The following is a 10856-nucleotide window of genomic DNA, read 5'->3' on the forward strand; positions in this document are numbered from 1 at the left end:
TATATTCCAGATTATTTGAAAGTTACAGATGAAGAATTAAAAAACAGCTGGAATGGGACTTCCCTGGTGGTCCAGTGGTTAAAAATCTATCTGCCAGTGCAGACATGAGTTCGATTCCTGGTTCAGGAAGATTCCATATGCCACAGATCACACAGCTAAGCCTGTGCACCACAACTACTGAGGATGCTGCTCTGTAGTAAGAGAAGCACCTCAATGGGAAGCCCTTGCACCACAACTAGAGAAAGCCTGTGTGTAGCAGGAGTGAAGGCCTAGTGCAGCCAGAAATAAATAAATATTTAAAAAAAAAGCTGGAATGAATATTTATCTAATCTGTGAATCAGCAGGAGCTTTGAAAGCGTGAAAGCAGGGACTTCCTTGGTTGTCCAGTGGTTAGGACTCTGTGCTTCCAACGTAGGGGGTGCAGGTTCAATCCCTGGTCAGGGAACTAAGATCTCACATGCTGCACAGTACAGACAAAAAGAAAAAGCATGAAAGCAGTGAAAGGAATCTCAAAGGGAAAGATGGATGAGTTAAAAAATAAAAGCTTGCATAGACTAATAATAAAAGATTAGAAAAAATCTAGAAGAGTCAATCACTGGGGGGAAAACATCACACAGATCCCAAGAGAATGGTGAATGAAATAAGACTAGGCAATTTGGAGGAGCAAATATGCCTTATAAATGTGTATGAAAAGGTTATTGCCCCAATGAAAATAATAGATCATGGCAAATGAATTCCTCTTTGTGGCCAGGGTACAGCGAAATGGACTCTTACTCCTTGTGATAATATAAATAGGTGAATATACTTTGGAAATCATCTTATTGCTGTATTTTTGATCCTTAAAAATGTCATTATCCTCTCCCTACTAATTTCCTATGCACGTTTGTATGTTTAGATAAGCGTGGAAGAAAATTAGAGAATATTTAATTGTAATGGTATGTTGATGGTGGGATTATCAAGTTTGTTTTTGTGTGTATGTGTGTATATAAGTGTATGTGTATGTATAGGGGTTATGGGAGTTTGTTTTTGTGTGTGTGTATGTGTATATGTGTGTATATAAGTGTATGTGTGTGTACAGATCAGTAGTATTAAGTGTAATCACACTGTGGTATAGTCAGTCTCCAGAACTTCTTTCATCTGTCCAACCAAAATCACCTGTGAAACAATAATTCCAATTTCCTCTATTCATTTCTCTCCCATCCTCTGGGAACCATCATTACTTTTTGTCTATGGATTTGACTATTCATATATTTCTTAACTTTTCAGATACTATAAGCAAACAAACTTAAGTTAGTAAAAAAGCAAAACCAGCCTTTGAAACATGACCCATTTGGAAGCTGAAGTCTGTTTGTGTGTACTTAATGATTTCTGTTATTTTAGACCTCTCAAGCTGGATCAAAAGACAAAAAGATGGACCAACCACCTCAAGCCAAGAAAGCAAAAGTGAAGACCAGTACTGTGGACCTGCCAATTGAGAATCAGCTGTTATGGCAGATAGACAGAGAGATGCTCAACTTATACATTGAAAATGAGGTGGTTATTTTAAGTCTGCTAGAGCAATAAGCTAGAACATTAATGGGACCATAGTGTTCAAAGGTGTCTAGTGATCTTTATGCATTGTATGGGGTTTGGGAACAATGTAACATTTTGGGGTATTGGAGGACAAGTTTAATAGATCCCAAGATATATCATCAAAATTGTTTTATGGTGATATGTCTATTGCTAAAAACTCTTAGGAAATCTTTGACATTCGGGGAGGTATCATTCATGATTTTGGGTGTGTGAGTTTGGTTGTTCACTAGAGATTGGGATGTTTGAAGCCAGGGTCAGGGAAGTCGATCAGTGGCAGAACTCAGAGTAGCCTTAATGTTTTGCTTATTAGTTTCTTTCCCTGTTACCAGTCGGTATGTAACTCTAGTTATGGTGAGTGGTGCAGCATTTGGGACCTTGGGGCACAATTTTTCAATTAATTGTTGTCTGTGAGGTTTCTTATGATCGGTACATTGGGTCTTAGAATAGTTTTATAGAACCTTTAGCATCTATACTATATGAATAATTTTGGTTTTTCCTGGGTATGTAATACAAGCAGGTTATGTGACAGTGAGCTAATAGTTTGTTTTAGTTCTTGTCCTAGCATTTTCCTCATTTTTACTTTTGAGTTTCAACATCTTGCTATTTCTTCTGTTGCTCTTTTTTTCCTAAGCACACCCACGAAACTCACTTGATCATCATAATTTACTGAGAACTAATGCTTCCAGCTCTTTTCTCTGATGAGTTGCAGAACTAGAAGGATTTTGAGAACAAGTCTTCTCTAAGCCTTTTGTAACTATATTACTTAATAGTTAAGAGGAAATTGTCACAGTTTTTTTGAATGTCTGACTACTGTTCACAGGGTAAGATGATCATGCAGGATAAACTAGAGAAAGAGAGGAATGATGCTAAGAATGCAGTAGAAGAATATGTGTACGAAATGAGAGACAAGCTGAGTGGTGAATATGAGAAGTTTGTGAGTGAAGATGTAAGTACGTGCCACAGTGTGTCTGCTCATTTTGTGTCTTCTGGGAGGATCCTTAAATGTACTTAAAAGTGATGTTTTACATCTGTAGGTATACAGTAAAATGATTAAAAATATTTTTTGGGGGGACAGTTTTATGTAGTTTTGTTTTATACAGTATTGGTGGGCTGTTTCCTAAAGGTTAGTCTTTGTGCATCACTTTTTTTTTTGGTGTGTCACTTTTTGATACACTTGCATGCTATTATTTACCTAGTATTTTTCTTAAAAAAAAAAAAAAAGCTCACTTTTCTCCTGATGTTTATTTTACCTCACTTGTTAGAAAAAGATTTAGGTATAATTGACATATCATTTTAGTTGTATCAGATGTACAGTGTAATGATTAGATGTTTATATACATTGTGAAATGATTACCACCATAAGTCTAAACACATACTTTTTTTCCTGTGATGAAAACTTCTAAGATTTAGTCTCTTAGTAGCTTTTAGTACAGTGTTATCTACTATTAACTCACTTATTTTTAAATATAATTTTTAATTCTGAAATTTTCAAACATATCCAAATGTTTCCTACAGTGGAGAAAATAATGTAATAAACCCCTTTCTACCTATAAAGCAAAATAAGATTGTGTCAGTCTTGTTTCCTATATCCCCATCTCCCCACTACCTCATGTTTTAAAGAAAATTCCAGATGTATCATTGTCTGTGACTGTTTCTTTATTCGTGAATCAACCAATTTTTGATCAACTTAATTGCATTGTTTCCTTCATCTTTAGGACCGTAACAATTTTACCTTGAAACTAGAAGACACTGAAAATTGGTTGTATGAGGATGGAGAAGACCAGCCAAAGCAAGTTTACGTCGATAAATTGGCTGAATTAAAAGTAAGTGATTCTTGAAAGCGAAATGATGTACTTTGCATGGAGAATACCTCAAAATTGTAATTCTCATGTTAAATGAAGGCAGGTTGAAAGTGATTGAAAAGCTATACTTTTTATCACTTAGTTTCACTGTCTTTCATTCTTTTATTTTTCTTTCTTTCTTTTAAAACTTCATGATAACAAAAGAATTTTTCTGAAAATTGAGTTCAGACATTAAATTTTTTACCGAATTGGAGCTGGAGTGTGTTCTTAGTGCCGAGGAATTGAAAGACGAACAGGGTTCATTCCTGTCCTGCCAGGCAGCGGCAGTGCAGTGGGGCAGGGCTGTGTATGTACAGCCTCCCCTCTCAGAGCGGAAGTGACTGGTTTTGTATTTAAAGAAGTGATAGTTACACTTTAGAGCTAAAAGTCCAAAAAATTAAGTTGAGGCCTCTTGTCTGGAAAAAGATGCAGGTACATAGGACCTTTTTCCATTTCTCTGGTTACTTGGTTTCTTGTTAAACTGTTCCATTGTGACTGACCTTTGGAGTGAAGTTGCTCAAGGACAGTAAGTGATGCAGATTCCTGTCATTCTGGCAAGAGTGTTCAGAGTCTCCAGGGAGATCCCGCTCATGGAGTTTTTTTACTTTTTTTATGGAACCTGTCTAACACATGGAAGGAGACAGAATAATAGTTTCAGCTGTTGTCAGCTTATGTCCAGTTTTGTTCCATTTCTGCTCCTTTCCACTTCCAGTTATTTTAAGCAAGTCTATTAGGTTATAATTAACCCCAAAATACATCAATGTGTATTTAAAAGAAAATGTAACCTTATGCTGTACCATGCTGTACCATGTATAAAAATTCCTTAACATCATTATTAATATCACCATATGTTCGGTCAGTTTTGAAGTTCCAGTTGTTTCGTAAATTATTTTTTAGCTTCTTTGACTTAGGATCCAAATAGGGCCCATACATTGTATTGATAAATCTCTTAAATCTGTATCTGTAGTTCTCCTTCCATCATTTTCTCTTCCTTTACTTGGTGAAAAAACTGAATTATTTGTCTTGGAGAATTTATTCCCAGTTTATATTTTACTCCTTTCACCCCTTTGGTGTTTTATCTTATTGGTAAATTTATGGTTAGAGCTGGAGGCTTTGTAAGATAGATTTAAAAATTTTTGGCAAGTGTACGTCATATACAGTGTTGTGTATCACTGTCAGGAGGCATCTAATTTTTGGTTGTCTCCCCAATGTATTTTGAGAACTACGGTTCAGGTGACAAGTTGAAGTGGATCCACATGGAACAGTATTGATGTATATTCTAATGAAGCCTGAGGGTAATATTTCAATGGTCTGGGGAAAAATATAGAACACAAAGATTAAATGTATTTTAATTCATAATCAATCTTAGTAGAAAAATACTGCTTTGTTAGTTTAAACTCCCCTGTGAAGAATTTGTATATTCTCTCTTCTATTAAGAATTTAGGTCAGCCTATTAAGATGCGATTCCAGGAATCTGAAGAAAGACCAAAATTATTTGAGGAACTAGGGAAACAAATTCAACAGTATATGAAAGTAATCAGCTCTTTCAAAAACAAGGTATCTTTTTCTTTTCTTTTCCTCTTCCCTACTAATGTTTTGGTAGAGTTTTGAGACATTTTTGAAGCAATTTTTTCTGTTATTTAATAACATTGTTTTCTTTTTGGATGTTAATGACATGTATAATGTTTTATTTGACCTTATTGAGAACCTTGGGATTTGCTGCTTCTCTTTAGTAAGGAGACTCAGTAATTGAGCAGTATTACTCAGTTTCCTTTTCTCGTTATGAAATGTTTCATTAGTGACTTAACTTGCTCTAATCTGGTTTTAGAACACATTAGGCAAATAATTTAGTTTGTAGGACTGTTTCAACAATAAACTATGGGTGTATCATTTTCTTGAGTACCATATGATACTCCAAAATATATTATATCATTAAATCCACACAGACATTTATGAAATAGGTGGTTTAATCCTTACCCAGGTTACTCTTGGGGAAGCTGGGATTTGGCCTGTGGTCTGGGTTGCTCCCAGACTTTGGTCAATAGTTTGGTTAATTCTACTATTATACTCTAGGTTCTTGATGTATTGTCAGTGTTCAGTTCAGTTCAGTCGCTCAGTTGTGTCCGACTCTTTGTGACCCTATGAACTGCAGCACACCAGGCCTCCCTCTCCATCAACATATCCATTGAGTCGGTGATGCCATCCAAGCATCTCATCCTCTGTCATTCCCTTCTCCTCCTGCCCTCAATCTTTCCCAGCATCAGGGTCTTTTCAAGTGAGTCAGCTCTTTGCATCAGGTGGCCAAAGTATTGGCGTTTCAGCTTCAACAGCTGTCCTTCCCAATGAATACCAAGGACTGATCTCCTTTAGGATGGACAGGTTGGATCTCCTTGCAGTCCAAGGGACTCTCAAGAGTCTTCTCCAACACTGCACTTCAAAAGCATCAATTCTTCAGCACTCAGCTTTCCTTTTAGTCCAACTCTCACATCCATACATGACTACTGGAAAAACCATAGCCTTGACTAGACGGACCTTTGTTGGCAAAGTAATGTCTCTGCTTTTTAATATGGTGTCTAAGTTGGTCATAACTTTCCTTCCAAGGAGTAAATGTCTTTTAATTTCATGGCTGCAATCACCATCTGCAGTGATTTTGGAGCCCCAAAAAATAGTCAACCACTGTTTCTCCATCTATTTGTCATGAAGTAATGGGACCAGATGCCATGATCTTAAGTTTTCTGAATGTTGAACTTTAAGCCAACCTTTTCCCTCTCTTTCACTTTCATCAAGAGGCTCTTTGGTGGTTCTTCATTTTCTGCCATAAGGGTGGTGGTCATCTGCATGTAAGAAACTTAAATACAATAAATTAAGCTTTCTAAAAAGATTAATTTTAAAATTTTACTTCTGAAAGGATTCTTTTGAAAAACTGTATTCATATTTATTTTGTTTCTTAACTTCAATGCCTAAACCACCAGCCTCATATCTAATGACATGGCCTTTTTTTTTTTTGCATTGTAAAATTATATTTATTTGCACAACTATATTTATAAGATTTTGTGTAAAGCATGTGCTGTTTATACTGCTGAAACCTTTTAATTGCCACCTTGTGTATTCCTATTGATCTTGAAATGCATTTCCTCTGTTTTAAAAATTGAGGTTACTTTCCTTTATTGAATTTTTAGGGAATTGAATGTGTAGCTTGTGAGGCTAGATGGGCTTCATTTTGGTAAAGATTGTAACTTTTTGGAAGATGCTGAAGAACTAGGCAGTGTTTGAGTAGGGAATGTATCATTCTTTGATGCTTGTCTGGTTGGCTTCTGGTTATAGGAGGACCAGTATGATCATTTGGATGCTGCTGACATGGTGAAGGTGGAAAAAAGCACGAATGAGGCAATGGAGTGGATGAATAACAAGCTGAATCTGCAGAACAAGCAGAGTCTGACCATGGATCCAGTTGTCAAGGCAAAAGAGATTGAAGCTAAAATTAAAGTAATTCATGATTTTAAAGATTTAATAGTTTTTTCTAGTCAGTATTGGTATTTTTAATAGAGAATTTCATTACTCCATCTTTGCTTACATTTTGGGGATAGGATAGGAGAGGGTGGACTTGGATTTTAGTATGCTATGTAAGATTTGTTACAAGAAACCAGTTTTCTCTCCTGTTGTAGGAGCTGACGAGTATCTGCAGCCCTATCATTTCAAAGCCCAAACCCAAAGTGGAACCTCCAAAAGAGGAGCAAAAAAATGCAGAGCAGAATGGACCAGTGGATGGACAAGGAGACAACCCGGGCCCTCAGGCTGCTGAGCAGGGTACAGACACAGCTGTGCCTTCGGATTCAGACAAGAAGCTTCCTGAAATGGACATTGATTGATTCCAACAATTGTTTATATTAAAACAGACTATTATAAAGCTTTAAGTTGTCAACTTTGTTCTAAATATCAACTAGAGCAATTAAATACTGGAGATTTCTTAGTCAGTTTTTAGGGGACTTGAGGGGGAGGGGATATCGGTAATGTATGGAGCATTTTGACTTCTAAATAGTTAGATACAGAAATGAAGTGCATTGTATCTTTTTCATAACGGTACTATTTAGAAGCCCAGTTAGTCTTACTGAGCTTATGCTTCACTCCTTTTATGTTTAATCATGCTTATACAAAGAGAAGTTTGTTTTAGAAAGTTGAGCTATAGCACAAGCTATACCTAGCTATCAAGCAAACTTTTTGTTATGACATAAATGACAGGAACTCTAATTGTGCTTAAAGATTCTGCTGTGGAGGTTGCCACAATGGCTCCCCGCCTGGTGTGGGGGTGGGGGAGGGATCACCCTCTGTTTCTGAGGGGCTAGAGCATGGCATAGATTAACATAGAACAACAAAGGTGTGCTCTGAGCTTCACGTGTCACTCCGCTCCCCTGGGACTCCCACCCCATCTTCCCATCTTCCCCAAATAAAAGGGGTTCCCATTACAAATACCGTGTGTTGCTCTTGGGAAAATGGACCCTTTCACCTGGAGCATGTTAACTGAGGATTTTAAACCTGGAGGTTCTTCCTGAGAATGTATATTTCTGAAAGTATGTTCGTTAATACCCCAAGCATCAAAGTCTAAATAATTTTCTCTTCAGAAAGTTAGAATTGGGTAGATGTATTATTGAATATAGGCATGGTAAATTTAACTGAGGGATTGATTCTTGTTAATTATGGTATAAAGATTTGTATCCTGGCCTGCTTGTTCAGGTGAAAGAGATTCTGTGTAAATTTGAGGTATAGCTTGAAGTCTTAGGACAAGAGTTAAAAAGTTCTTTTTTGGCTCATTCACAGTCACTTATGTGTTAGTGTTAACATCTGTCATGAATCTGCCAATGTGGATGTGTTAAACAGCTGACAGACTGTACAAAAAGCTAAGATGCACTGGATTGTACCGGATGAGTCTGAAGTTAGTGTTAAAAAAAGTGTGGTGCCTGACTTTAGCAGTGCCTCATTCTTACTCTGCAGTCACCGTCAGGAGCACCAGAGCATTCCCTGTGACTGCGCTTTGGGCGCTGTTGATAGGAGTGAGGCATTTCGGGAACTCTAAGGGAAACCTGTAGTGTTTGGTCCTTGCCCTAGAAACTGTTACAAGCTTTGTTGGTTACATTTTGGACCTTTGTAATAATTGTTAATCTGTGTAACAGAGTACCTCTCTGTTACTTTTGACTTATGTTGTTAGAAATAAGAGTATACCTTGCATATTTAGAATGAGTTTCTGGCCATCTCTGCACTAAAAATTTCAGACTGTTACAAGCTCTAAAATGCTGTACAGAAACGTCACTTAGAGGAGGAAGGTGGAAGTGTATTTATGTTGGCGTGTAAGCATGCATGGAAGCCTCGCAGCACCAGGACTTGGCCCTGTTCTTAGAACATGCTTTGTCCATTCTCTACCTGTCCAGCGTCAAGAGTTCAGCTGGCCTGCTGTGAGGCCAGGAGCTCCTTTGGAGTGCTGGCTGCAGGATTAAGCCAATGCTTATGCAACTTGACTCAGTCCTTAATGGCCATTTCTTCTAAAAATTTTCTTTTGTGTGTGGGGAGGGTGTGGGACTTGGGATGGGGTTGAATTTGAGGTTTAAATTAGAATTAAGATGATGTGGTCTTCTTGCTCTCTGTTTAGACAGGCTTGCAGACCAATTGAATTTACATGGAGGCCAGACCAGAGAGTAACAGTTGATGACTTGTGTGCAGACAAGCATTTATCCAGGTTGCATTATCTAAATTGGTTTGTTAAAGCTCCAGGTTACATTCTTACACAAAGAAAAACATTCAGTAAACATGAGACAAGTTTAGGAAAACTTAATAAAAAGAAACCTGTCTTACACTCTTAAGGAATGGTTTTCTTAATTTCATAATTGTGTGTGTGTGTTTCTGTGTTTCCAATAAAAAATTTTCTCTGGAGGCAAGAGTCCTCTTAGCTAAATTCCAAGTTGTTAACTTTTGTCAGTGATCTCCATTCTAAAGAACATTCAAGGCTCAGCACCTTGGGTTGTAAGAAGTAGTTCTCTTTCCATACTCAGCTGCCCCATGCTGAGTCTCAGCCCGGTTCTCTGGGCTCCTTACTTTGCTCCTGTAACTGGGCCTTATTTTGAGGGTTTTCACAGTAGCAGGGGGTGAGTTATGGCCCCACGAAGGCCAGTGCCAGGACTGATGCCTGCCCTTTCAGAGAATAGGACATGGCCCAGAATGTGCTTTTAAAAGTGGCTACCATAGCACTTGCAGTAGTGTGTGCACGCATGTGTGTGTTGGTGTATATGTTGGGGGGGGGGTGGTTGGTGGGTGGTGAATGCGGAAAGGGAATTGAAGCCACCAGAAGAGACAGTAAGTGTACAAAGCCTGGGCCTGAGATGTGGAGGGGCCCAGGGCCTTCCTGTAGTCCTGCCGCTCAATAGTCCCATGCTAGGCCCACCAAGAGAGCCAGCACTCGCCACCTTCAAGAAGTGTCTGGAGTAAAGTTGTTTTTCTCTGGGCCTCTGTCCGGGGGAAGAGTGGACACCTGGTAGTGTGAGTGGGAAGCCTGGGCCCAGCCAGGTAGCTCCTGATTATCCAGAGTGTAGCCATTTTATAGGGATGTTGGGAGTCATGTGTAAAGTATAGCAGACCTATTTACCTGGGAGAGGTACCAGCATTTTTCTGTGTCACTGGGGAAGAGGGTGTTGGAGGTAGAGCTAGGGCTGGTAGTTGAAGGTTTTGCAATGGAGCAGCTACAGATTAATGTGAAGACCTTGCACAGCTCCCATGGGATTTGTGAGGATTCACACAGGCTTTAAACCAGTGACCTCTGAGATGCTTTGCAAGCATCTTAAGGGACTTTGTAGGGGAACTGTCAGAGGTGAAAGAGGTGGTAGGTCTTGCTAGGGCTGAGAGACGAGTCCTGGTGTGGAGCACTGGGCTTCTAGCCCGAGGGTGACAGTGTTTAAGTGTGTGATACGTGCAGAGTGAGTTGGACCTGGGGGAAGTTGGAGGTAGTAGAACTTTTAAAATCCATGTTTTAGGGTTGTGAACCAAAAGAAGGAATAAATGGTAATTCTTGGTACTGGAGGGAAAGGGAAGATAGAAAAGTGAAAAAAACAAAAAACCTTGAAAAAAGTTTAAAAAAAACCATGCTGTTAGAAGCAGGGGGAGAAGCCAGTCTATGGGTTAATGACAAGGGCACGTGGGCCAGGCTTCAAGGACCAATTGGCATATTATTGATCTGGCTTTTGGTAGTACACTTCTGTATATTTGGTTGATTTCAATCATTTTTCTTTAAGTGGCTTTAACAGATCATTTCTTATGTAAAATTTGTCAATTATAAAACAATATGCACAATTTCTAGTTTGGAAAGAACATGGAATGTGTTTGCATAAAAGTCAAATCTGGCTAGATGTTTCAAAATGAAATGGGTTTTTCTCAAGGTGGGATTGGAGTGATTTTTTGTTA

The 10856-nt window shown here is 38.4% G+C and overlaps 1 protein-coding gene across 1 annotated transcript in view; it reads left to right on the top strand.

The window, feature by feature from the left end:
- Positions 1-9265, top strand: part of HSPA4 (heat shock protein family A (Hsp70) member 4) — a 49408-nt gene extending 40143 nt beyond the window's left edge. Inside the window, exons 14-19 of the mRNA XM_065918550.1 lie at positions 1381-1533; positions 2393-2518; positions 3288-3395; positions 4851-4970; positions 6738-6899; positions 7079-9265. Of these exons, the coding sequence (XP_065774622.1) occupies positions 1381-1533; positions 2393-2518; positions 3288-3395; positions 4851-4970; positions 6738-6899; positions 7079-7282 (873 nt within the window). The 3' untranslated portion in view covers positions 7283-9265. The remainder of the gene's footprint in view (positions 1-1380; positions 1534-2392; positions 2519-3287; positions 3396-4850; positions 4971-6737; positions 6900-7078) is intronic.
- The last annotated feature ends 1591 nt before the right edge of the window (positions 9266-10856 follow it).

The sequence above is a fragment of the Muntiacus reevesi genome, chromosome 1 (assembly GCF_963930625.1).
Source record: "Muntiacus reevesi chromosome 1, mMunRee1.1, whole genome shotgun sequence".
Taxonomy (NCBI): domain Eukaryota; kingdom Metazoa; phylum Chordata; class Mammalia; order Artiodactyla; family Cervidae; genus Muntiacus; species Muntiacus reevesi.